The 27,225-nt window shown below is 47.6% G+C and overlaps 1 protein-coding gene across 3 annotated transcripts in view; it reads left to right on the top strand.

Moving 5' to 3' along the window:
• Window positions 1–27,225, top strand: part of chd7 (chromodomain helicase DNA binding protein 7) — a 64,457-nt gene that overhangs the window by 27,899 nt on the left and 9,333 nt on the right. For 2 of the 3 annotated variants that reach the window (XM_046862479.1, XM_046862480.1), the window contains exons 4-28: window positions 1,585–1,714; window positions 2,175–2,300; window positions 2,415–2,480; window positions 7,318–7,373; window positions 7,837–7,951; window positions 9,389–9,472; window positions 9,593–9,730; window positions 9,903–10,024; window positions 10,661–10,904; window positions 11,363–11,539; window positions 11,697–11,840; window positions 12,212–12,494; window positions 13,237–13,447; window positions 17,712–17,907; window positions 18,402–18,569; window positions 18,669–18,848; window positions 19,016–19,126; window positions 20,076–20,281; window positions 21,441–21,640; window positions 21,852–22,011; window positions 23,281–23,370; window positions 24,885–24,988; window positions 26,518–26,638; window positions 26,919–26,976; window positions 27,080–27,140. In XM_046862479.1, coding sequence (XP_046718435.1) covers window positions 1,585–1,714; window positions 2,175–2,300; window positions 2,415–2,480; window positions 7,318–7,373; window positions 7,837–7,951; window positions 9,389–9,472; window positions 9,593–9,730; window positions 9,903–10,024; window positions 10,661–10,904; window positions 11,363–11,539; window positions 11,697–11,840; window positions 12,212–12,494; window positions 13,237–13,447; window positions 17,712–17,907; window positions 18,402–18,569; window positions 18,669–18,848; window positions 19,016–19,126; window positions 20,076–20,281; window positions 21,441–21,640; window positions 21,852–22,011; window positions 23,281–23,370; window positions 24,885–24,988; window positions 26,518–26,638; window positions 26,919–26,976; window positions 27,080–27,140 — 3,551 coding nt within the window. The remainder of the gene's footprint in view (window positions 1–1,584; window positions 1,715–2,174; window positions 2,301–2,414; window positions 2,481–7,317; window positions 7,374–7,836; window positions 7,952–9,388; window positions 9,473–9,592; window positions 9,731–9,902; window positions 10,025–10,660; window positions 10,905–11,362; window positions 11,540–11,696; window positions 11,841–12,211; window positions 12,495–13,236; window positions 13,448–17,711; window positions 17,908–18,401; window positions 18,570–18,668; window positions 18,849–19,015; window positions 19,127–20,075; window positions 20,282–21,440; window positions 21,641–21,851; window positions 22,012–23,280; window positions 23,371–24,884; window positions 24,989–26,517; window positions 26,639–26,918; window positions 26,977–27,079; window positions 27,141–27,225) is intronic. The other variant, XM_046862481.1, reaches the window with a different exon arrangement.

The raw sequence follows: 27,225 nt of genomic DNA on the forward strand, positions 1-27,225 counted from the left end.
GTGAGGAGGAGGCGGTGAGTGAGTGAGGAGGCGGTGGGTGAGTGAGGGAGGCGAGGTGAGTGAGTGAGGAGGTGAGGAGTGAGGAGGGAGGCGAGGAGTGAGGAGGCGAGGAGTGAGGGAGGCGAGGAGTGAGGAGGCGAGGTGAGGGAGGCGGAGTGAGGGAGTGAGGAGGCGGTGAGTGAGTGAGGAGGCGAGGTGAGTGAGTGAGGGAGGCGAGGAGGAGGCGAGGTGAGGAGGCGGGTGAGTGAGTGAGTGAGGAGGAGGCGAGGTGAGGAGGCGAGGAGGAGGGAGGCGGTGAGTGAGGAGGAGGAGGCGGGGTGAGGAGGGAGGGAGGCGAGGTGAGTGAGTGAGGAGGCGAGGTGAGTGAGTGAGGAGGCGAGGTGAGTGAGTGAGGAGGCGGGGTGAGGGAGGCGAGGAGGCGAGGAGTGGGTGAGTGAGTGAGGTGGGTGAGGAGGGTGATCCGCCAGTTCTCTAGGTTTTGTGTGGTTTAATTTCAGGACTGAACCTGTTGCTCTGTTGTGTTTTTTGCTCTGGTGATATGCCTGTAAAAGAGCTGAGAGTAAACAATTGTGTGTATGTGGAAGAGAGCAGCTGATGGGGGTGTGTGTGTGTGTGTGTGTGTGTGTGTGTGTGTGTGTGTGTGTGTGTGTTTGGGGTGGTCCGGTTCAGGATGAGTCATCTCACGGTGACAGCAGGTGTCCCATTAACCCCCTAGCCGTGTGGGGGGTGTGTGTATAGGATTAAGCTGGCTTGATCTCCGAGAGTACACATACACACACGGAGGAAAGTACTATTTTCCCTCTTTTACATATGTGAGTGCACAGACACATGATTGGTTAGTTTGCCTATGATTGACAGGACAGAGAGAGTAAGCTCCTCCCCCCCAGAGAACACACATGACATTACCTTTTATATTATAATCTTTCTTTGCGTTTCTATTTTTCATGCACTGTTTATTTCCTATGAATCCTCTCTCTCTCTCTCTCTCTCTCTCTCTCTCTCTCTCTCTCTCTCTCTCTCTCTCTCTTTGAGAGTGTGTGTGTGACACTGAGCACTGCTGCTGCAGGTGTCTCAGAGAGGAGAGAGACAGGAGAGAGTGAGACAGACAGGGTGTGTGTGGGAGGGGTGGGGGTAGGTTTGGGGGAGCAGATGGCTTGAGCCAGTGGCGTCCAGCCAGAGGAACAGGTGCGGGTCATGTGACCGGCGGTTACCAGGGCGATATGATTGCTCTTGGCGTGCGAATGAAAGGAGCAAGGGGCCACAGCGTGAACGAGTGCAGAGAGAGAGAGAGAGAGAGAGAGAGAGAGAGCAAAGAGGGCTCGCTATAATCTGTGGAACAGAGGAGAGGGAAGGATCAGGACTACACACACACACACACACACACACACACACAGCACATTTGTATAGTGGTGTATGTAATGCACACAGTGAACTCCCCTATTCTGTCTCTATAGCTGCATCGCTCAGTTCAGTGCTCTCATTTATTCATTTGTTCTTAATTTATTTTTCTTTCTTTTTCACTCATGTACTTATTCTGCATAAGTAGCTTTAGATACCAGTTTAAACCCCCTCTTTTGTGTACAGCAGTAAGAAGGCCGACACTGAGAGCAGCAGTAAGAAGGAAGGGAAGAGGAAGAGAGAATCATCAGTCACCTCAGATACAGAGAAAACTCCACCCCCTTCTCCAGAGGAGGAGGAGGATGATGGAGTTCAGGTACACACCTGTACCTAACACTGCGCACTCTACACTACACCACCAACAGTCAATTACCATGGTAACCAGCAGTGAACTCTGCTGGCTAGTGTCAGTTCTAGTGGCTCATCACTTCTAAAACACCTGGCTGATCGAGCCATCAGGTACAGGTAGTGACTGCAGTGCATGCTGGGTATTTTAGTGTCAGAGCGTTGAGTAACACTACAGCTAATCTGTTCCTCAACCTGAGATGACACAAACTCTAACACCGCCATGTGTGTCTGAGAGACACACACACACACACACACACACACACAGTTTGACACTGCTGTTTATTAGATTAAATTTCCCACTAAGATTTGAAAAAGCCAGAATTTATGAATTTTCTGTGTGTGTGTGTGTGTGTGTGTGTGTGTGTGTGTGTGTGTGTGTGTGTGTGTGTGTGTGTGTGTGTGTGTGTGTGTGTGTGTGTGTGTGTCAGAAGCGGCGCTCGAGCCGACAGGTGAAGAGAAAGCGCTACACTGAAGATCTGGAGTTCAGGATCTCGGATGATGATGACGAAGATTCTGCTGGACCCAAATCTCCTTCTACCACATCTGAACAAACGGTGTTATGCGCGCACACACACACACACACACACACACACACACACACCTTGTTGTACTGTATCAGCGTATGAGTGTAACATACTATTGTTAATAAGATTGTGTGTGTGTGTTAGGAGGTGCTTGATGCTGAAGGTCCTGTGGTGGAGAAGATCATGGGACTGCGTACGGTAAAGAAACAGGTAAGTGTTCAATCTCTTACACACACACTGGTTCCACCTCAGTCCTGAAATGCAGTAATAGGAGACTTAAGCCTGAACCCTGCAGCAGTGACTGTGTTTTATCTCTGGGTGGTGTAGTGTTCACAGCCAGCATTAAACACTTATATCTTTCGCCTGGAGGTGTGTGTGTGTGTGTGTGTGTGTGTGTGTGTGTGTGTGTGTGTGTGTGTGTGTGTGTGTGTGTGTGTGTGTGTGTGTGTGTGTGTGTGTGTGTTCAGGTGTACTCTAATGAGAAATGTTGAGAGAACATGGAGTGGTGAGTGCATATTTCATTATACAGCTCTTCATTCAGTTGGAAAAGAGAGGGAGTGGAGTTCACTTCTATTTGTGTAGAGTTTTAACAGTGGACATTTTCCCAAAGCAGCTCACAGAGATAGAGTTTATAAAGTTGGAATGTAGAAGTTTCTCCCTAATAAGTGATCCAGTGGTGAAGAAAAAACTCAGACTTCATGAGGAAGAAACCTTGAGAGGAACCAGATTTAAAAGGGAACCTCATCCTCAACACTGAATGTGCTTTATCACAGTTCCATCAGTGTTGAGGTTATAAAGGGTTCAGTGATGGACATTTACATGCAGAACTGTTTATATAAACTGTGGTCCTGAGAACATTGGAGGAGACTTCATATTCATCCTCAAAGTTCTTTAGTTGGATCTGTAGGCTGTTGGTGTGGAACTATCTCCAGCTGCACAGTGTCTACAACTGAAGAGAACTCCATCCAGAGGCAGATGATTAGGATGAATAGGGCAGATCTGAAGAGAAGAATGAGACACTGATTTTAATTTGACTGAGAGGGAGGAAGAGAGGGAGAGAGAGGGAGGGAAGTAGAGAGATAAGAGGGGTGACAGGGGACAGAGAGAGGGGTGACAGGGGACAGAGCGAGAGAGAGAGAGAGGGGGCAGAGCGAGCGAGAGAGAGAGAGAGAGAGGGGGACAGCGAGAGAGAGGGGACAGAGCAGCGAGAGAGAGAGAGAGAGAGAGGGGACAGAGCGAGAGAGAGGGGACAGAGCGAGGCGAGAGAGAGAGAGGGGGGACAGAGCGAGAGAGAGGGGACAGAGCGAGCGAGAGAGAGAGAGGGGACAGAGCGAGAGAGAGAGAGAGAGAGAGAGAGGGGGGACAGAGAGAGAGAGGGGACAGAGAGAGAGGGGGGGACAGAGCGAGAGAGAGGGGACAGAGCGAGAGGGGGACAGGCGAGAGAGAGGGGGACAGGGGACAGAGCGAGGGGGGACAGAGCGAGAGGGGACAGAGCGAGGAGAGAGAGGGGACAGAGAGAGAGAGAGGGGAACAGAGCGAGCGAGAGAGAGAGAGAGAGAGGGGACAGAGCGAGCGAGAGAGAGAGAGAGGGGACAGAGCGGCGAGAGAGAGAGAGAGAGGGGACAGAGCGAGAGAGAGAGAGAGAGAGAGAGGGGACAGAGCGAGAGAGAGAGAGAGAGGGGACAGAGAGAGAGAGAGAGAGAGAGGGGACAGAGCGAGCGAGAGAGAGAGAGAGAGAGAGAGAGAGAGAGAGAGGAGAGAGAGAGAGGGGAACAGAGCGAGAGAGAGAGGACCGAGAGAGAGGGGGACAGAGCGAGAGAGGGGTGACAGGGGACAGACAGAGAGAGAGAGAAGAGGGGTGATGGGGGAGAGAGAGAGAGAGAGAGAGAGGTAATGGGGGTTAATGGGGGAGAGAAAGAGGGGTGATGGGGGAGAGAAAGAGGGGTGATGGGGGGAGAAAAGAGGGGTTAATGGGGGAGAGAAAGAGGGGTGATGGGGGAGAGAAAGAGGGGTGATGGGGGGAGAAAAGAGGGGTGATGGGGGAGAGAAAGAGGGGTGATGGGGGAGAGAAAGAGGGGTGATGGGGGAGAGAAAGAGGGGTGATGGGGGAGAGAAAGAGGGGTGATGGGGGGACAGAGCGAGAGAGAGAGGGGACAGAGCGAGCGAGAGAGAGAGAGAGGGGACAGAGCGAGGGGGACAGAGCGAGCGAGAGAGAGGGGACAGAGCGAGGAGAGAGAGAGAGAGAGCGAGAGAGAGAGAGAGAGAGAGAGAGGGGGGCAGAGCGAGGCGAGAGAGAGAGAGGGGGACAGAGCGAGAGAGAGGGGACAGAGCGGCGAGAGAGAGAGGGGACAGAGCGAGAGAGAGAGAGAGAGAGAGAGAGAGGGGACAGAGAGAGAGAGGGGACAGAGAGAGAGAGGGGGGGACAGAGCGAGAGAGAGGGGACAGAGCGAGAGGGGACAGAGCGAGAGGGGGACAGGGGACAGACAGAGAGAGAGAGGGGACAGAGCGAGAGAGGGGACAGAGCGAGAGAGAGAGAGGAACAGAGCGAGAGAGAGAGAGAGAGGGGACAGAGCGAGCGAGAGAGAGAGAGAGGACAGAGCGAGAGAGAGAGAGAGAGAGGGGACAGAGCGAGCGAGAGAGAGAGAGAGAGAGAGGGGACAGAGCGAGAGAGAGAGAGAGGGGACAGAGCGAGCGAGAGAGAGAGAGGGGACAGAGCGAGAGAGAGAGAGAGAGAGAGAGAGAGAGAGAGAGAGGGGGACCGAGCGAGAGAGAGAGAGAGGGGGACCGAGCGAGAGAGAGGACCGAGAGAGAGGGGGGGACAGAGAGAGAGAGGGGTGACAGGGGACAGACAGAGAGAGAGAGAAGAGGGGTGATGGGGGAGAGAGAGAGAGAGAGAGAGAGGTAATGGGGGTTAATGGGGGGAGAAAAGAGGGGTGATGGGGAGAGAAAGAGGGGTGATGGGGAGAGAAGAGGGGTTAATGGGGGGAGAAAAGAGGGGTGATGGGGAGAGAAGAGGGGTGATGGGGAGAGAAGAGGGGTGATGGGGAGAGAAGAGGGGTGATGGGGGAGAGAAAGAGGGGTGATGGGGGGACAGAGCGAGAGAGAGAGAGAGAGAGAAGAGGGGTGATGGGGAGAGAAGAGGGGTGATGGGGAGAGAAGAGGGGTTAATGGGGGAGAGAGAGAGAGAGAGAGAGAGAAGAGGGGTGATGGGGAGAGAGAGAGAGAGAAGAGGGGTGATGGGGGAAGAGAAAGAGGGGTGATGGGGAGAGAGAGAAGAGGGGTGATGGGGGAGAAAGAGAGAAGAGAGGTAATGGGGGAGAGAGAGAGGGGAGAGAGAGAGAAGAGGGGTGATGGGGAGAGAGAGAGAAGAGAGGTAATGGGGGAGAGAGAGAGAGAGAGAGAGAGAGAAGAGGGGTGATGGGGGAAGAGAGAGAGAGAGAGAGAGAAGAGGGGTGATGGGGGAGAAGAGAGAGAGAGAGAGAGAGAGAAAAGAGGGGTGATGGGGGGGGAGAGAGAGAGAGAGAGAGAGAGAGAGAGAAGGATGTGGATATTAAGTCTCCTTATTGTTGTATAAAAGGTAAAGACACTGTACAGTGATCAGAGTGAAAGTAGGGACAAGACTCGCTATGGCAGCAGAACTAAAAGGGAGAAGCAGAAGGAAACACAGACATGAGGATCTCTGGGATAAGAGACGACCCACCACACCACCATCAACAAACCTGAGTGAACGTGTGAGAGTGAGGAGACGACAGCATCCAAATATCCCAGTTCACCAAACACTCCATATAGATGATCCCTCCAGATCTGCTCCTTTACCTCACAAACACCTACTGACTAAACACTCCACTAAATAAATGTGTTCAACCTCGACTTGAACACTGAGACTGTGTCTGAGTCCCGAACACTGAATAGAAGGTTGTTCCATAACTGTGGGGTTTATAAGAGAAACATCTGCTTTACACCTGCTTCTGTCATTTTACCTCTCTGTATGAAGTACACGTGTGTGTGTGTGTGTGTGTGTGTGTGTGTGTGTGTGTGTGTGTGTGTGTGTGTGTGTGTGTGTGTGTGTGTGTGTGTGTGTGTGTGAGAATAGTGATGTGCTGTGAGGTTTGTTATGGTCACTGTAAAAGCACGGCCACTCGCTGTCCTCTCAGTCAAATTACAGCCTATGGAAAAATACCGTCTCAACAAACAGGAAAAAGAAAGAGATAAAGTATAATAGTGAGAATAAAGATATAGAGAAATAAAATTTAAATTAAGGACAAAATGAAAACGAATTAAACACGAAAATATTAAAATAAACTGTCTCTAGCAGTCTTTCTAACTCTCTCTCTCTCTCTCTCTCTCTCTCTCTCTCTCTCGCGCTCTCTTTCATTCTGTGTCCGTAGTTTTTTTTTTCTTCCCATTTTTCATCGGCATTCTTTCTCTCTCTCACTCACTGTTTCTCCTTCCTTTTTTTCTGTCTTTCTTTCTGTTTAGTTTTTCTTCGTCTCCCTGCTGATCACGCATGCACGTACACACAGGGACTGCGTGTGTTGTGTAGTAGTAATAAGAGCAGTGAGGCGCGTGTGTGGTTCTCAGTAGCGTGGCTGTGAATGGGTTCCTCCCAGGGAAATGGCAGGTTCTGGCGTCTGAAGTGGAGCTGTGGTTTTGGCAGGAGGCCAGGCGTGGGTCAGCTCCCTGTGTGTGGTGCAGGGGGATGAACTGATTCATGACTCACTATTGCTCCCTTCCCCTCTGTGTGTACACACACACACACACACACACACACACACGCGCATCTTTCCTTCTCTCTCACCCTGTCAGTGTGTGTGGGGGAGGGGAAACGTGCGAGCCAGAAAAGCAGAACTTGTTCACGTGTTGTTGGAGGAAAACGTGCTGCGTGATAAACACATGGCTGCTGATTTTTTTTTTCCCCCTCTTTCCTCCAGTGGTGATTTGTAGCTCTGCTGAACTGAAAGTTGAAAGTCAAGCAAATACTGAGCACATTAAAGTCTCTCTCTCTCTCTCTCTCTCTCTCTCTCTCTCTCTCTCTCTCTCTCTGCAGCTGGAGTCAGGACAGGAAGTGGAAATCGAGGAATTTTACGTCAAATTCAAGAGTTTGTGAGTGTGGCAGAACTGGTGTCTCCTCCCTGCAGCTTTACTGAACATTTATAGGATTGTATTGTTGTATACAACATTTATGCCTTTTATTCCAAACATTTTATTAATAAAAATAAATATAATGTATCATTACTTCATCCCATATATAATATATATAAAATCATTGTGAATTTGTGTTTATATTTATTTTTATATAAAATGTATGTTAATGATGCTGTGGGTTCACAATTTAGTTTCATTATATTTTATATATATTTTTTAAATATAAGAAGGAATATTTTCTCTGCCTGAAATTTATTATTCATAACATTTTCTTGCCTGATTTAACTGTGTGTGTGTGTGTGTGTGTGTGTGTGTGTGTGTGTGTGTGTGTGTGTGTGTGTGTGTGTGTGTGTGTGTGTGTGTGTGTGTGTGTGTGTGTGTGTGTGTGTGTGTGTGTGTGTGTGTGTGTGTGTGTGTGTAGCTCGTACCTGCACTGTCGCTGGGCTGATCTGGAGGAACTTGAGAAAGATAAGAGAATCCACCAGAAAGTGAAGCGCTTTAAAGCCAAACAGGCACATAACAACTTCCTCACAGAGGTCAGTGAACTCCACTTCCTGCTGAACCACCATTTTGTTTTTCCTCCCCGGGTTTTATCCCAGTTTATGGCTGGCACTGATGATGGAGGCCGTGAGGAGGGAGTTTATAATGCCTCATGTGAAGGCAGTAAAATGGCACACTTTATGACCTCAGCTTGTAGATTCTTCACATTTAAAGGAGTCATTTGGGCTCAAATCAAATGCTCACAGTGTCTGCTTTAGAGTTTGCTGCTAATCTGGAGGCTGTCCAGGTCCATCACATTTTACCTGTTAGATTACTAGTGCAGAGTACAAGTACAGAGCATATATATATACACACGTGTGTGTGTGATAGTGTTTAGGAGAAATGGCAGGGGTGTTAGCATTCAGTCAGAGCTGCTGTTGTGTGGAGAAGAGCAGCACAGTGAGAGTTTACTGTACACCAGCATTAACACTCAGAACAACCTCTTCTGAGAGGAGAAGGATTACTTGTGTGTGGTAGTTGATCTTTTTTACTTACACACACACACACACACACACACACACACAAGCAGCAGGTGTAGCAATAGTTTGCAGAAGCATCGCCTAAAACAATCATTCCTCCCTCTCTTTATATAATATACTGTACATAATAGAATTATTTACCGTATTTTTCGGACTATAAGCTGCTACTTTTTTCCCACGTTTTGAATCCCGCAGCTTAAACAACGAAGCGGCTAATTTATGGATTTTTCCTGGGTTTTTCCCGGTTTCACAAACTTCAAGCCAAAAAACTGAACCCCATAACATTAGACCAATGAAATTTCCGAACAGAAACGAAAAAACGCACCTCACCTGTGTTCTGAGCTGCACGGATTTTTAAACACACGACGATGCCAAAAGATAAACTCTCGAGAGAAATAGTTGTGAAAGGAAGGAGGAAGACAGTGAACAATGATTTTCTTGGTCGGCTACTGTTTAGATACAAGCCGTTGTAACGTGTTGAGTCTGGGTGAAGGGAGAGCTCACTAACTCCAGTTACAACAGAAATCATATAAACACAGACAGCTTTCCAAAACTCGTGCTTTTTTATTTTTCTTGGCAACAGCATTATGGGTTAGTCAAAGAAACTTAGAAATAAACATCAGAAAATAATGACATATTCCTCGGTCTTGCACACATGCAGTAATACCGGAAAATGCAGTGGCAGCCTATTCCCAAAATACCGCTCTGCTCTTAAAGGAGCCACAACATATTTCACCCGTTACACCGTGTTACAGACACTGTCTTTCATTAAAGCCTGTGTAAAGTTCATTAGTTTCAGTGTAGACACCTGTGGCTTATTTATGTTCAAAATTAAAATCTTTCTAAAATTCAGTGGGTGTGGCTTATATTTGGGTGCACTTTATAGTCCGGAAATTACGGTAATAAACTCTTATACTGTATGTGTGTGTGGTGTGCTACTGTTGTATCTCTCAGATGGACGATGAGCCGTTTAACCCGGATTATGTGGAGGTGGATCGTGTTCTGGATGTTTCTGAGAACACAGATGAAAATGGAGAGGTATGTGTTGGGGGGGGGCGGGGGTCATTTCTCTTGCTGTATTAGTTTGAAATCACTTCACTATGGGACGTTAAACTGAACCCAGTTCTGTGTGTGTGTGTGTGTGTGTGTGCGCTGTAGCCGGTGAGTCTGTACCTGGTAAAGTGGTGTTCCTTGCCGTATGAGGACAGCACTTGGGAGCTGAAGGCTGACATCGATGCAGGGAAGATTGAGGAGTTTGAGCAAGTGATGAGTCGTGAGCCGCAGCTAAAGCGTGTGGTGAGATGGCAGTCTGCTCTCTCTCTCTCTCTCTCTCTCTCTCTCTCTCTCTCTCTCTCTCTGGCTTTATTCATTCTCTTTATTTCCCTCTAGCTGAATGAAAGGGAAAAGTGCCACGTTCCTGTGGTTCAGGAGAAACCACCGAGTGTAATTTGTGTTTTATTGGAAACAGGAGCGACCTCCGGCTAGCGACTGGCAGAAATCCGAGAGTTCCCGGGAATATAAAAACAGCAACGCACTCAGGGAATACCAGCTGGAGGGAGTCAACTGGCTCCTGTTCAACTGGTGTAACACGTATGTATGCAATTACACACGCACACACACTGCTGTGTGCGTGTGTACATACACTTCCTGTTTTCCTTAACAGAATAAAGGGTTTTAATAAACTGGTGTCTGAATCACTGAGCTTCAACACACACACACACACACCTAATCATACTGCTGTAACTGCACACTCGTTATATAAAATGATTTTGCTCAGTGTTTCTTCATCCACAGTTTAAGTCCATCACATTGTTTCTGATGTGTTAATTGTGTAAATGAAGTGTTATAAACCCTGTAGTGTAAATGCAGTGCTGATTGTGTAGCTGCTGTGTGTGATTTAACTACACTAATCTCACACTGAGCAATTCACCTGCTGAGAGATCAGAGTGATCCCAGGGGCAGTAGACTTCATGTCAACATTCTACAAGAAAAATTAAAGGCTCAAATTTCTATTAAATATTACATTTACTCTTTACTTTCATTTACACTTCTGTTCCTTGTGACTTATTTCCATGTTAAACTTCTCATTAGCCTGGGGAGGTTTCAGGGTACCTCTCTCTCTCTCTCTCTCTCTCTCTCTCTCTCTCTCTCTCTCTCCTTGCATTACACTGTAACTGTAGTATGTTGTAATGTTTTAAAAAAAAAAGCTATTTGATTTTTGTTCAGACGGAATTGTATCCTGGCGGATGAGATGGGTTTGGGGAAGACTGTGCAGTCCATCACATTTCTGTATGAGATCTACCTGAAGGGGATCCATGGGCCATTCCTGGTCATCGCTCCACTTTCTACAATTCCCAACTGGGAGCGAGAGTTCCGGACGTGGACAGAGCTCAACGTTGTGGTGTATCATGGCAGTCAGGCCAGTCGCAGGACCATCCAGGCCTACGAGATGAACTACAGAGATGCTCAGGTGCACATTTAATCCACCCCCACACACACAAACCATCATCAAAAAAATCAACAGCACCATTATTCTGATCAAATCTCAATTCTCTGTTGCTCTTTTATCCTGCAGCCTTGGTGTTTTGCAGTTCTCTTAAACGGTCACTTGGATTTTTCAGCTATATAATGAACATGCGCACACACACACACACACACACACACGCACACAAGCACACACACACACGTTTAGAATAGTTGTACAGTTTGTGTATACGTACAGTGTTTCTGCACCTTTTTCCACTTCACAACATGAACACTATAAAAGATGAGTGTTTATTAGGTATTTATTAACGTGTAGTGAAGAGTTTAAACTTTTCTCGTATTTCCTGGTGTGTTGAGTGTGTAGTGGATATGATGCTTATACTGGTGGGTGTGTGTGTGTGTGTGTGTGTGTGTGTGTGTGTGTGTGCGTGTGCGCACTGTCAGGGTCGTGTGATAAAGGGAGCCTATAAATTCCATGCCATCATCACGACGTTTGAGATGATTCTGACTGACTGCCCGGAGCTGCGCAGTGTGCCGTGGCGATGTGTGATCATCGACGAGGCTCACAGGCTGAAGAATAGGAACTGTAAACTGCTTGAGGGACTCAAGCTCATGGACATGGTGTGTTTTATTTTTTTTATTTATTTTTTTTTTTTAACTACACTCACAATTAACGGCGATTACTGGGCTACAAAACACTTAGAAATTAATTTACCTGCACTGCAGCTCAAAAACCTGTTATTGTGTTACTGTACGTGTTTATCTATATCTCCTACAGGAACACAAGGTTCTCCTGACAGGAACCCCACTGCAGAACACTGTGGAAGAACTCTTTAGCCTCCTGAACTTCCTGGAGCCAGATCGCTTTCCCTCAGAGTCCACCTTCATGCAGGAGTTTGGAGACCTCAAAACTGAAGAACAGGTACAACTGTACACACACATGCAGAGAAACACACACACAGTTGTCTGTGACATCGGTTGTTTGCGTGTTGTACGTTGAGGTTGAGTACCTATGTTTGAGATGTTACTATAGCAATAATCATCAGTAATAGCTCATTAATAAAACCCTGCACGACTGTCAGAGCTGCTGCTATAGAGAACTAACCACCACCTTCTGACCAATCGGAGCTGCTGCTATAGAGAACTAACCACCACCTTCTGACCAATCAGAGCGCATCACTCAGTAGGGCTTTGGGATTATTTATTAAAGGTCTGTTTAAAAAAACCTGATGAGTAATAATCTCTCTCTCTCTCTCTCTCTCTCTCTCTCTCTCTCTTCTTCCTCTATCTCAGGTTCAGAAGCTTCAAGGAATCCTCAAACCCATGATGCTGCGGAGACTGAAAGAGGATGTGGAGAAAAACCTGGCACCAAAAGAGGAGACCATCATCGAGGTGGAACTCACAAACATCCAGAAGAAATACTACAGAGCCATCCTGGAGAAGAACTTCACCTTCCTCTCCAAGAGTGGAGGAGGAGCAGGAGGCGGAGGCGGAGGAGGATCATCAAGTGTCCCCAACCTCCTTAACACCATGATGGAGCTGCGCAAGTGCTGCAACCACCCCTACCTCATCAACGGTACACGCGCGCACACACCTCTACCTGTAGCTCATTAGTAGTGCTCACACACACACTCACATTTATCTGCTCACTAACCAGCAGAGACGCGGTTTCCTTTGAGTTTAAAAACAACTTCAGTATCAAATAAATGTTTAGTAGCACACAACTGTCCCTTTCTTCTCCTCCTCATATCTGCCTGGTTCATCCTGACATCCTACCTCTGGATGGACTTCTCTGCAGCTGGAGGGCATTGGTCTCCTCCAATGTTCTCAGGACCACAGTTTATATAAACAGTTCTGCATGTAAATGTCCATCACTGAACCCTTTATAACCTCAACACTGATGGAACTGTGATAAAGCACATTCAGTGTTGAGGATGAGGTTCCCTTTTAAATCTGGTTCCTCTCAAGGTTTCTTCCTCATGAAGTCTGAGTTTTTTCTTCACCACTGGATCACTTATTAGGGAGAAACTTCTACATTCCAACTTTATAAACTCTTTATCTCTGTGAGCTGCTTTGGGAAAATGTCCACTGTTAAAACTCTACACAAACAGAAGTGAACTTTTCTGATTTGATTGGATAATTAGTTAATTTTCAGCTCCACTGTCACGGGCTCAGAGCTCCAACTCAACAAAATCAGTCATCTGACACTACAGAGGTTTTTTTAAAAGCAGAATGTGGCATGAGAAATGTAAACGCTCATTTTGGTGTAAAACTGTTCTGATCATTAATCAGTTCCACGTCTCTGTTCTATGTTTCAGGAGCGGAGGAGAAGATTATGGAGGAGTTCCGAGAGAACCACGCGGCTGATCTTGCCGATTTCCACTTGCAGGCAATGATCCAGGCAGCAGGGAAGCTGGTGCTTATCGATAAGCTCCTCCCCAAACTGAAGGCTGGAGGCCACCGTGTGCTCATCTTCTCCCAGATGGTGCGCTGTCTCGACATCCTGGAGGATTACCTCATCCAGAGACGGTTAGGTTTCAACACTACCTTAGTAACACATGTGCATGCACATCCATCACTACTACACAAACACACATACACTTCACTTAAGGTTTAAATCCTCCCCTCATCTTCTACTCTTTCTTTCATCCCCTCCTCTTCAACCCTTAATCGTGTACTTGTGTAGTAGTGATGGGTGTGTGTGTGTGTGTGTGTGTGTGTGTGGTAGTGATGGGTGGGTGTGTGTGTAGTGATGGATGAGTGTGTGTGTGTGTGTGTGTGTGTGTGGGTAGTGATGGACGAGTGTGTCTGTGTAGTAGTGATGGACGGGGGGGTTGTAGTAGTAGTGATGGACGTGTGTGGTAGTGATGGGGGTGTGTGTGGTAGTAGTAGTGATGGAAGTGTGTGGTAGTGATGGATGTGCGTGTATGTGTGGTAGTGATGGACGTGTGGTAGTGATGGATGGGGTGTGTGTGGTAGTGATGGGCGTGTGTGGTAGTGATGGATGGGGCGTGTGTGGTAGTGATGGACGTGTGTGGTAGTGGTAGTGATGGGGTGTGTGTGTGGTAGTGATGGATGTGCGTGTATGTGTGGTAGTGATGGATGGGGTGTGTGTGGTAGTGATGGATGGGGGTGTGGTAGTAGTAGTGATGGGTGTGTGGTAGTGATGGATGGGGCGTGTGTGTGTGGTAGTGATGGATGGGGTGTGTGTGGTAGTAATGGATGGGGGTGTGGTAGTGATGGTGTGTGTGTGTGTGTGTGTAGGTAGTGATGGACGAGTGTGTCTGTGTAGTAGTGATGAACGGTGTGGTAGTGATGGATGGGGTGTGTGTGGTAGTGATAGATGGGTGTGTGTGGTAGTGATTGATGGGGGTGTGGTAGTGATGGGGGTGTGGTAGTGATGGGTGTGTGTGTGGTAGTGATGGATGGGGTGTGTGGTAGTGATGGACGGTGTGGTAGTGATGGATGGGGTGTGTGTGGTAGTGATGGATGGGGTGTGTGTAGTGATGGATGGGGTGTGTGGTAGTGATGGGTGTGTGTGTGTGTGTGTGTAGGTAGTGATGGATGAGTGTGTCTGTGTAGTAGTGATGAACGGTGTGGTAGTGATGGATGGGGGTGTGGTAGTGATAGATGGGGTGTGTGGTAGTGATTGATGGGGATGTGTGTGTGGTAGTGATGGATGGGGGTGTGGTAGTGATAGATGGGGTGTGTGTGTGGTAGTGATTGATGGGGATGTGTGTGGTAGTGATGGGTGTGTGTGTAGTGGTAGTGATGGGTGTGTGTGTAGTAGTGATGGACGGTGTGGTAGTGATGGATGGGGGTGTGTGTGGTAGTGATGGATGGGGTGTGTGTGGTAGTAGTAGTGATGGGTGTGTGTGTAGTGGTAGTGATGGGGTGTGTGTGGTAGTGATGGATGTGTGTGTGTGGTAGTGATGGATGGGGTGTGTGTGGTAGTGATGGATGGGGTGTGTGGTAGTAGTGGTGGTGGATGGATGTGTGTGTGTGTGATGGATGTGTGTATGTGGTAGTGATGGATGGGGTGTGTGTGGTAGTGATGGACGGTGTGTGGTAGTGATGGATGGGGTGTGTGTGTGTGGTAGTGATTGATGGGTGTGTGGTGGTGATGGATGGGGTGTGTGTGATGGATGGGGTGTGTGTGTGTGGTAGTGATGGGCGTGTGTGTGTGGTAGTGATGGATGGGGTGTGTGTGGTAGTAATGGATGGGGGTGTGGTAGTGATGGTGTGTGTGTGTGTGTGTGTAGGTAGTGATGGACGAGTGTGTCTGTGTAGTAGTGATGAACGGTGTGGTAGTGATGGATGGGGTGTGTGTGGTAGTGATAGATGGGGTGTGTGTGGTAGTGATTGATGGGGGTGTGGTAGTGATGGGGGTGTGGTAGTGATGGGTGTGTGTGTGGTAGTGATGGATGGGGTGTGTGGTAGTGATGGACGGTGTGGTAGTGATGGATGGGGTGTGTGTGGTAGTGATGGATGGGGTGTGTGTAGTGATGGATGGGGTGTGTGGTAGTGATGGGTGTGTGTGTGTGTGTGTGTAGGTAGTGATGGATGAGTGTGTCTGTGTAGTAGTGATGAACGGTGTGGTAGTGATGGATGGGGGTGTGTGGTAGTGATAGATGGGGTGTGTGTGATAGTGATTGATGGGGTGTGTGTGGTAGTGATGGGTGTGTGTGTGTGGTGGTGGTAGTAGTGATGGGTGTGTGTGGTAGTGATGGATGTGCGTATGTGTGGTAGTGATGGATGGGGTGTGTGGTAGTGATGGACGTGTGTGGTAGTGATGGATGGGGGTGTGTGTGGTAGTGATGGATGTGTGTGTGTGTGGTAGTGATGGGGTGTGCGTGTGTGGTAGTAGTGATGGACGTGTGGTAGTGATGGATGGGTGTGTGTGGTAGTGATGGGTGTGTGTGTGTGGTGGTGGTGGTAGTAGTAGTGATGGTGTGTGTGTGTGTAGTAGTGATGGGTTGGTGTGTGGTAGTGATGGATGTGCGTGTATGTGTAGTAGTGATGGACATGTGGTAGTGATGGATGTGTGTGGTAGTAGTAGTGATGGGGTGTGTGTGGTAGTAGTAGTGATGGGGTGTGTGTGTAGTGATGGATGTGCGTGTATGTGGTAGTGATGGATGGGGGTGTGTGGTAGTGATGGACGTGTGGTAGTGATGGATGGGGGTGTGTGTGGTAGTGATGGATGGGTGTGTGTGTGGTAGTGATGGGTGTGTGTGTGTGTAGTAGTGATGGACGGTGTGGTAGTGATGGATGGGTGTGTGTGGTAGTGATGGGTGTGTGTGTGGTGGTGGTGGTAGTAGTAGTGATGGTGTGTGTGTGTGTGTGTGTGTAGTAGTGATGGTGTGTGGTAGTGATGGATGTGCGTGTATGTAGTAGTGATGGACATGTGGTAGTGATGGATGGGGGTGTGTGTGGTAGTAGTAGTGATGGGGTGTGTGTGTGGTAGTAGTAGTGATGGGGTGGGTGTGTGGTAGTAGTAGTGATGGGGTGGGTGTGTGGTAGTAGTAGTGATGGGGTGTGGTGGTAGTAGTAGTGATGGGGTGGGTGTGTGGTGGTAGTAGTAGTGATGGGGGTGTGTGGTGGTAGTAGTAGTGATGGGGTGGTGTGTGTGTGGTGGTAGTAGTAGTGATGGGGTGGGTGTGGTGGTAGTAGTAGTGATGGGGTGGGTGTGTGGTGGTAGTAGTAGTGATGGGGTGGTGTGTGTGGTAGTAGTAGTGATGGGGTGGTGTGGTAGTAGTAGTGATGGGGTGGGTGTGGGTGTGGTAGTAGTAGTGATGGTGTGTGTGTGTGTGTGTGTGTGTGTGTGGTGGTGATGGATGAGTGTGTGTGTGTGTGTGTGTGTGTGGTGGTGGATGAGTGTGTGTGTGTGTGTGTGTGTAGTGGTGGTGGATGAGTGTGTGTGTGTGTGTGTAGTGGTGGTGGATGAGTGTGTGTGTGTGTAGTAGTGATGGATGAGTGTGGGTAGTGGTGGTGGATGAGTGTGTGTGTGTAGTAGTAGTGATGGATGAGTGTGTGTGTAGTGATGGATGAGTGTGGGTAGTGGTGGTGGTGTGTGTGTAGTAGTTATGGATGAGTGTGTGTGTAGTGGTGGTGGATGAGTGTGTGTGTGTGTAGTAGTGGTGGTGGATGTGTGTGTAGTGGTGGTGGATGGATGTGTGTGTAGTAGTGATGGATGAGTGTGTGTGTAGTGGTGGTGGTGGTGTGTGTGTGTGTGTGTGTGTAGTGGTGGTGGATGTGTGTGTGTGTGTGTGTGTGTGTGTGTGTGTGTAGTGATGGATGGGGTGTGTGTGTGTGTGTAGTAGTGGTGGATGTGTGTGTAGTTGTGTAGTAGTTATGGATGAGTGTGGTAGTGGTGGTGGATGAGTGTGTGTGTAGTAGTGGTGGTGGATGAGTGTGTGTAGTGGTGGTGGATGAGTGTGTGTGTGTGTGTGTGTGTGTAGTGGTGGTGGATGTGTGTGTGTGGTTGTGTAGTAGTGATCTGTGGGTTAAATAAAGCAGAAAGTGAAATTACAACGTGAACATATTAAGATAAACCCCCGCACCCTGTTCCAGCAGAGTGTGTGTGTGTGTGTGTGTGTGTGTGTGTGTGTGTGTGTGTGTCCATCATGGCTGTGATGTTAATAAACAGGGTTAAACCCAGGATTATTCCTGTTTTAATGCAGTTTTACTTTTTGTTTGCCCAGAGACTTATTTTGTAAACCTGACAGAGGAAGCTGAGGAAAAATAAATGCAGTATAATACAATTGGGGGGTGTGTGTGTGTGTGTGTTTTGCAGGTATCCGTATGAGCGTATTGATGGCAGAGTGAGAGGAAATCTGCGCCAGGCTGCTATTGATCGTTTTTCCCGTCCTGATTCGGACCGGTTTGTGTTCCTGCTGTGTACTCGGGCCGGAGGGCTGGGCATCAACCTGACCGCTGCTGACACCTGCATCATCTTCGACTCGGACTGGAACCCCCAGAACGACCTGCAGGTGACTGCTTTTTTTCTTTCTCTTCCACACACACACACACACACACACACACACACACACACACACACATTTTGCTTGTCTGTGTGGGAAACATTTTCATCCCACAAAAGGTCTTTTATCTGTTCTGTACTTCCAGCTGAGTGAGTATTGGGAATGTGACTGTTGTAATACAGCTCTCTCTCACACACACACACACACACACACACACTAACTCACACAGTGTACAAGAAAATGTGTTCTCAAACATTAACACACAGGCTTCAGCTTTCTTTATTTTTTCTTTTCCTGTTTTTCATTATTTTATTTTTTTGACCTCCTCTTGACATTTAGGACTTTTTTTTTTTTTTGTCAGATCGGATAGATCAGACTCCTTTTTAAATAAACATGTTTAGATATACTCGTCCGAAAGATGTGACCGAGTGACCTGTCCTGATTGGATCAGCAGGTTGGTGTAGTTGTTTGATCAGTTCTGGTTTGTGGTTGTGTTCTTTAAGGCCCAGGCTCGGTGCCACCGGATCGGTCAGAGCAAAGCGGTGAAGATTTATCGCCTGATCACCAGGAACTCGTACGAGAGGGAGATGTTTGACAAGGCCAGTCTGAAACTGGGTCTGGATAAAGCCGTTCTGCAGTCCATGAGCGGGAGAGAGAACGCTGCTAACGGGGTACACGCCACACACATGGCTGTTGGATCAGCGATGTACTTCCTGTTTCCTTCCCTCATTAAACTCCCATTACATCACTTTGGACATTTTTTGTTTTAGGTTCAGCAGCTGTCCAAGAAGGAGATTGAGGATCTGCTGCGTAAAGGAGCTTATGGAGCTCTGATGGAGGAGGAGGATGAGGGCTCCAAGTTCTGTGAAGAGGATATTGATCAGATCTTACAAAGACGCACTCAGACCATCACCATCGAGTCCGAGGGCAAGGGCTCCACCTTCGCCAAGGTAACCTCAGACACTCGTGTACACACACATCTTATACACGTTCCACCTGCCACATGATTGTGGAAGTTGATTTTAAACAGAAGATACATTTTTAAACTCTGTGTAGTGATCTGTGTGAAACTGTTTAAGAAGATATCGATTTTAGGTCTTTTCTGTGTGTCCTCCAGGCCAGCTTCGTGTCCTCAGGAAACAGGACAGATATTTCCCTGGAGGATCCAGACTTCTGGCAGAAATGGGCAAAAAAAGCTGAGCTGGACCTGGACGTCATTAACGGCAGGGTGAGTGCTGACGCTCACGCTCACACACACACACACACACACACACACACACACACACACACACACACTCTGCATTAATAAAGAAACGCATGGTGTTTATCAGATTTTAGCACCTTTGTTTTGTTGTGTATGACATTTTTTTTTTTAGAGACGAGTTGTTTCGTGTAGAGCATTAAAACACTGAATCTAAATCTGTTCTAAAAACATTTAATAACCCACACCAGACAAGTGTTTACTTGTGACTCCAGCTTGCATCTACAAGCTGTGTGATGAGTAAATATTGTGCTATTTGGTATTGGGGGTGTGTGTGTGTGTGAGAGAGAGAGATAAACTGAACACTAAATAAAGGCGATTCCCTGGTTCATGTGACAGCGTCTCTTCCCATCACTATGGGCTGTGAGTAACGAGGCTCGTTCCCCCTGAGGGTAACAGTGTGTGGAATGTAGCTGTAATTGGGTAAAGGAAAAATTGCTCAGAGTTTTTCCCTGTAATTACCCGTGTTCACTGCACCCTGGAGAACTGGGGCTCTAAAGGGAGAACTGTGTTTTTGGTGTTAGTGTTATGGTTCTCCTGAAACTCACAGCAGTGTATTGAATGTGTTTAATGTTTGTAGGTGCTCCAGCAGGAGTGTGTGTGTGTGTGTGTGTGTGTGTGTGTGTGTGTGTGTGTGTGTGTGTGTGTTAAAGAGGCGAGTGTGAGAGGAGTGTTTTGATAAATGGGGGAGGGGCTTATTACTGAAATAATGGGTAATCTGGGTATTTGTCACATGACTTGTACAATGCGACAGTACTTCATGATGGGGTTTCATCATCCTGTCATTGTCTGAGAGCACCCCATCTCTGTTTCTTCTCCATAATGGCTTTATCTCCTGTGTGTGTGTGTGTGTGTGTGTGTGTGTGTGTGTGTGTGTGTGTGTGTGTGTGTGTGTGTGTGTGTGTGTGTGTGCTAGAATACTCTGGTGATTGACACACCGCGGGTGAGGAAGCAAACTCGGCACTACAGCTCTATAAAAGAGGATGAGATGATGGAGTACTCAGAGCTGGAGAGCGACTCTGAGGAGAAACCCATTCAGAAAGCTCGCCGGCCACAGGACCGGGCTCAGGGGTACCCTCGCAGTGAGTGCTTCAGGGTGGAGAAGAACCTGCTGGTATACGGGTCAGTCTCTCTCTCACACACACACCTGCTCCATGTCCTCCTTGTCACTGTGCTGAAGCAACAAGCAGCAGAAAGTGATGAGACGTGATCATTGTGCGTTTCCTTTACACTCTTTGATGATGATGATGAAGCGTCTGCACAATTCACACTTGTCTGTCAGTTAATTCCACACCAGTCCGTGCACATCAAATAGGGTCTGACCACCACCACCAGAACATCGTTACTGAAGTTCACTCCTACACTTCATATTATTCACGTCTTTCCCACAGCTAAACAATGCTAACCAGATCTTTTACAAACACACACACACACAAACTGCTGAAGAAACTTTACTTTCTCTTATTTACATCTGTTTACAACCCCAATTCCACAAAACTAGAGATGCTGTGTAAAATGTAAATTAAACAATAATAATGAAAAGGAATGCAATGATTTTTTAAATCCCATATTTTTTTTTAAATAGAATGTTAATGTGTAACCTGAGGAAATGCACCATTTCAAGGAAAAATATGGTCATTTTGAAATCGATGGCTGCAGCACATCTCAAAAAATTGAGACTGGGCAACAAAAGTCTGGAACAAAGTGTTACCAAACTGAAAAACAGGAGATAAATGTTACTACTAATTCAGTTCATTAGCAACAGCTCAGTATTATGACTGGGTTTAAAAAGCGTATTCTAGAGAGGCAGAGTCTCCCAAAGGAAAAAATGGTTCACCAATCTGCAAAAAAAAAACATTCGGCACATTATGAAATGAAAATTACGACCCGGTACTACTGAGCAGCTAGAATTTTTTTTTGTCGGATGCAAATATGCGAACATTCTTCTCCCAGAACTCCAACAACTGGACTCCTCCTTCCTCAGGTGTTCACAGACTGTGGATAAAATAAGACGTGATGCTACAGAGGGGACACTTTGAGACATGTTGCACCTATCAAATTCAAATGTCCTCACATTTTTCATAAAATGGTACACTTCCTCAGTTTACACATTTGATATGTATGTTTTTAAAATATTTAAATATAAAATATGGGGTTATGAGTTTTGCAAGTTGTTGCAGTCTGTTTTTAGTTATATTTTAGTGTTCCAAGGTATTTTTAGAATTCTGTGCTATAATGTGTGTGTGTGTGTGTGTGTGTGTGTGTGTGTGTGTGTGAGTAGCTGGGGCAGGTGGAAGGACATCCTTTCACATGGGCGGTTTAAGCGTCCTCTGCACGAGCGAGATGTTGAGCTGATCTGCAGATCACTGCTGGCCTACTGCCTTCTCCACTACCGAGGAGACGAGAACATCAAGAGCTTTATCTGGGACCTCATCACTCCTACTGAGGACGGACAGAGCAAAACACTAACTAACCACTCAGGTACACACACGCTCATCTCAGACACAGATGAGTAAATGTTTATTTCCCCAAACACACACTGACAATAACTGGAGTGTGTTTGTGTCTGCTGAACCATCAGAATAATTGAACATGCTCGCTTGTGTGTGTGTGTGTGTGTGTGTGTGTGTGTGTGTGTGTGTGTGTGTGTGTGTGTGTGTGTGTGTGTGTGTGTGTGTGTGTGTGTGTTTAGGGCTGTCTGCTCCTGTACCACGAGGCCGTAAAGGGAAGAAGGGGAAGTTAGCTGTGACTCAGATGAACATGCCCCAGGCGGATTGGTTGGCTGAGTGTAATCCAGATGTGTTGCTGCAGGAGGACAGCTACAAGCGCCACCTCAAACACCACTGCAACAAGTACACACACTATTACATCATTATTAACCCTTTTGTGTGTCAAGTGTTTCCATGTTTACATTTACTCAGTGTGTGAGGGTAGTTAGGGTTTACCACATGGTCGAGGTAGAAGTGTTGGGGTTCATCAGGAACTTGTACATGTCCTGCTGCTGGCTCTCATGACCTCAGAAAGAGGTTCCTCTATACATGTATGCGCTCTCTCTCCCTCTGTCTACCTCTCTCTCGCTCTCTCTCGCTCTCTTTGTCTCTCTCTCCTTCCCTCTCTCTTTCTTTCTGACTGTCTCACTCGCTCTGGCATGCAGTAGTTCAGGAAACGTTCCAAATCAATAAGTTTGAAGAGCACAGAGCTCCAGCCATCTGCTCTGCTCTCCACTCAGACTTCCTTCTGTCCTTTAGAGACGTCCTGTTCACACCTCAGTACCTCCCTAAAGCAGGAAGTCAGAGAGACGGAGGGAAAGAGACAGGGACGGAGGAAGAATGAGATTGGGGGGGGTGGAGGGAGAGACAGACTGAGAGAGAGGTGTATGAAGGATGGGAATGATGTAAGTAATGGAGAAAGACAGGCAGGTCAGGATGTGATGAGTGTTGGGGGAGGGGTGATAAAGGAGGAAGATAATGCAAGGTTGAGATATACAGAAAGAGGAAAGGTGAGAGGCAGTGAGACAGGTGACTGATGGGGGGGGAGAGAGAGAGAGAGAGAGAGAGATGGCAGTTAAAGGCTAAGCATGAAAGGGCGAATAAGTGTGGGATGAAGGCAGGAAAGATGGAGGGATGGCAGACGGTGCAGTGGTGTGGTGCAGGCCAGGTGCCAGGCAGGCAGACCTGTTGGAGAGACACACACACACACACACACACACACACACACACACACACACACACACAGAGGTGATTATGGTGTGCCATCTGTCAGACTGTGGCTCGGCTAATCAGGCCTGGCAGGATGATGGATGAGCTCTGGCACATTCACCCAAACTCACTCTTTCATCTTTCCCTTCTGCTCCCCTGCTTTATGGCTCGCTCTCTCTCTCGCTCTCTCGCTCTCTCTCTCTCTCTCTCTCTCTCTCACACACACACACTTACTTCATCAACTGATGTTATAAACAGAAAGAGACAGCTGGAAGAAGGGAAGGATTTTTTTTTCTGAAGTTTCTCACTTTGTGTGTTTTTTTTTTTTTTTTTTTTAAATCATCTTTTCTACTGTGTTTTTCTTTTCCTCTCACACTCAAGTCTTCACTCGTCATTTTTTTCTCTCTTCCTTTTCTCTGACAGAGTGTTACTGCGGGTGCGGATGCTCTACTATCTGAGACAGGAAGTGATCGGGGACCTGGCAGACCGCATCCTGGAAGGAGCCGATTTCAGGTTGGCATCTCTCCCCCCCCCCCCCCCCAGCCAGTCATTGTCCCCTTTCCCATCTCAGCCAGATGTGCAAGCATGGATAATGTGTGGACGTGCCTGTCATCCTGATGCTTTCCACATATTCATTGCACGTCCAAATGAGCTCTGTGTGTGTGTGTGTGTGTGTGTGTGTGTGTGTGTGTGTGTGTGTGTGTGTGTGTGTGTGTGTGTGTGCCTGTCTCTATTTTTCTGTATGATATGAAGCTAGATTAAAATAAATGGTATAGAATACGGGGTATTGAAGAGTGGGTGTGGGGAGAGGGATTTTGAGGAGGGGTATTGAGAAGGGGTGTAGGAGGGGTCTTGAGGTGAGGTTATGGGGAGGGAGGGGATGGGGGTATTGAGAGGGTGGAAAGGAGATTGTAGGAAGGGGGTATTGAGGTGAGGGTGTAGGGAGGGGTCTTGAGGTGAGGGGTCTTGAGGTGAGGGGTATTGAGAGGGTGTTGGAAAGGAGATTGTAGGAAGGGGGTATTGAGGTGAGGGTGTAGGGAGGGGTCTTGAGGTGAGGGGTATTGAGAGGTGTTGGAAAGGGAGATTGTAGGAAGGGGGTATTGAGGTGAGGGTGTAGGGAGGGGTCTTGAGGTGAGGGGTATTGAGAGGGTGTTGGAAAGGGGAATACTGAGGAGAGGGTGGGGAGGGGGTATTGAGGAGCGGGATACTGAGGAGAGGGTGGGGAAGGGGGTATTGAGGAGAGGGTGTGGGAGGGGGTATTGAGGAGCGGGATACTGAGGAGAGGGTGTGGGAAGGGGGTATTGAGGAGAGGGTGGGGAGGGGGTATTGAGGAGCGGGATACTGAGGAGAGGGTGTGGGAAGGGGGTATTGAGGAGAGGGTGGGGAGGGGGTATTGAGGAGCGGGATACTGAGGAGAGGTGTGGGAGGGGGTATTGAGGAGCGGGATACTGAGGAGAGGGTGGGGAAGGGGGTATTGAGGAGAGGGTGGGGAGGGGGTATTGAGGAGCGGGATACTGAGGAGAGGGTGTGGGAAGGGGGTATTGAGGAGAGGTGTGGGAAGGGGGTATTGAGGAGAGGGTGGGGAGGGGGTATTGAGGAGCGGGATACTGAGGAGAGGTGTGGGAAGGGGGTATTGAGGAGAGGTGGGGAGGGGGTATTGAGGAGGGGATACTGAGGAGAGGGTGTGGGAAGGGGTGCATGGAGGGGTGGGGTTTTGGGGGCATATGTGGAGGGGTGGAGGCAGATGGTGTGGGGTGTTTGGGTTAATGTTTATGCACATTTTTGTTAAATTAATTGCTGTTCCTTCACTGCACTTCCTGTTTGCCTTTGATGTTTTATGTAACCCTACTTCCTGTGTTTTTCTTTATTTATTTCTACTTCCTGTTTGTGTGGGTATTTATTTCCACTGCTTTTCACTTGATTGTTTTTGTTTAAATCTTCTCTTTTTCTTTCTCTCCTCCTCCATCCTCTTTCTCTCTCTCTCTCTCTCTCTCTCTCTCTCTCTCTCTCTCTCTCTCTCTCTTTAGTGAGCTGGATATATGGATCCCACACCCGCTTCATGCTGAAGTCCCCACTGATTGGTGGGATGTGGAGGCTGATAAATCGCTCCTCATTGGTGTATTTAAACATGGTAAGCCCCGCCTCCTCTCCTCATGCTGATTGGTGTTCCCATGGGGACCGTGTTGGAGGTCGAATGAGCCGTAATAACCTACACACTGCATGACCCATTGTAATCCATTCAGGAAACTGATTTATGATGCATTAGACACACACACACACTGAGAGAGGAGAAAATAAATGTTTTCAGTGTCTTTGAGATGAACTTTTAGAGTTTCTGAAGATGTAACTCGTGTTTAACTCGTCTGTATTTAGTTGAACGTTTCTCCTGTGCACTCGTGTTCAGGAACAGCTGCTCTGCTGATTGAATGCGTTTCATTCTTTGTGAAGAAGAGGATAAACGAGTAATGATGGAGTGAACACGTAATAAACAGGCCTAAAGTCAGAGACATAAAGAGCAGGATCTTCACTGCAGCACCAACGCTGATAAACACCTTTCATTCAGTAACAGCCTTCAGCTCATGGCCACCATTCATCTAAATAAGAGACTTCTCCGTGAGGAAACACCACCCTGTCGCACTTACGCTGTCTGTCTGTCTCAGCCCCAGCTCGTTAACTCTGCTAGCCAACACGCACACTAAGCATGGATGGCCTCTTCTTAATCATGATCTCAATTCAGCTGGAGTGTCCCAGGGGGAGGGGGGGAGGGGGAGGCTCAGACAGCTGGAAGGAATGATGGCTATAAAAAGATGCTGGTGATTACAGTTTGGCTGAGCGACGCTAGCAGCAGTTAAGAGGCGTGTCACCACATAACTCCTAATTGGATTGTGATTGTGAGGTGGGGCAGGGGGCGGAGCTGTGGCTAAGCAGGGGGGAAACGAGCAGCTCTCGGGTGAAGTGGTACTCCATCTCCCCCGCCATGCACACTGAGATCTGCCGCCTCGCATCTCTTCTGCATCGATGCTTTCAACACACACTCAGTGTGTCCTGTTTCTGCCCTGCTTAGTGTGAGGCCTCGGATAAATCATCGTGCAGTTTTTATTTTTGGTTCAGCACTGATTGTATCTCGTCTATTACTCGTTCTTTGTTTGATTATAGATTATCCTTCAGAAGGCTTTTATTTCTGACTTGTTTGGTTTAGAAACACTGGTTATTTTGATCTCTCTCTCTCTCTCTCACTCACTCACTCACTCACACACACACCCCTCTTTGTCAGAATATAAGACTCCTTGAAATGATAAATATATACACACTAAAATACAGTAATAAAATATAATCAATCCTGACCATATCTAATCTAGAGCTGTACCATGTTCCTCAGTGTCATGGATAATTACTTGTATTGAGGATTTTGATGATTCCTGTATTCCCCATTATAAGGCTTCATTAGTGCTGATTAATGTGTTAAGGACTCTCATTGCACACTTCCGGGTTCATTCCCGTTAAATATGCTGAGTTTACACACGCGCACGCACACGCACACACACACACACACACACACACACACACACACAGAGAGAGCAGAGTGTTGTAGTTGTGGGCATGTTGTGATGAAGGGGGTGTGTGTGTGTGTGTGTGTGTGTGTGTGTGTGTGTTTTGCAGGTTATGAGAAGTATAACTCGATGCGAGCCGACCCGGCGCTGTGTTTTTTGGAGCGAGTGGGAATGCCGGATGCCAAAGCCATCGCCGCTGAGCAGAGGGGAGCGGACGTGGTGGCAGATGGGTAATGCTGGACCCCAATCTCACACACAGCAAGAGAGACACCTGTCTGTCTGATTTGTCTTTGTCTCTCTTTCTGTCTCAACTCTGTGTGTGAGAATATATTTATTATATACAGTAGTGTTGCTCATAAACCCAAACATTGACGCATGCAGTTCACAATAACACAGGAAAATGAGCCCATTCTTTAATGCAAATATCAGTCTATAGCACTTAACACTCTCTCTCTCTCTCTCTCTCTCTCTCTCTCTCTCTCTCTCTCTCTCTCTCTCTCCCCTCTACAGTGAGGATGAAGACCCTGAGTATAAACCAATGCGTATGCCATTCAAAGATGATCTGGATGTGAGTTTCAGCATAACGTGTGTGTGTGTGTGTGTGTGTGTGTGTGTGTGTGTGTGTGTGTGTGTTTCTGGGAGGTTCACCAACTATATTTCATGTGTTGTAGGATTTCACCAACTCTCCTCTGGATGAAAAAGAGGAGGTGATGGAGGTAGAAAGTGTTGAAGGTGAGTTTACTGAGCTCAGATGTTTAAGTAGCAACAGAAGCAGTTCCAGTGAGAACATTACTCTGACATGAGGAGGAGATGCTGG

This window comes from Silurus meridionalis, chromosome 12, assembly GCF_014805685.1.
Source record: "Silurus meridionalis isolate SWU-2019-XX chromosome 12, ASM1480568v1, whole genome shotgun sequence".
Classification (NCBI taxonomy): Eukaryota; Metazoa; Chordata; class Actinopteri; order Siluriformes; family Siluridae; genus Silurus; species Silurus meridionalis.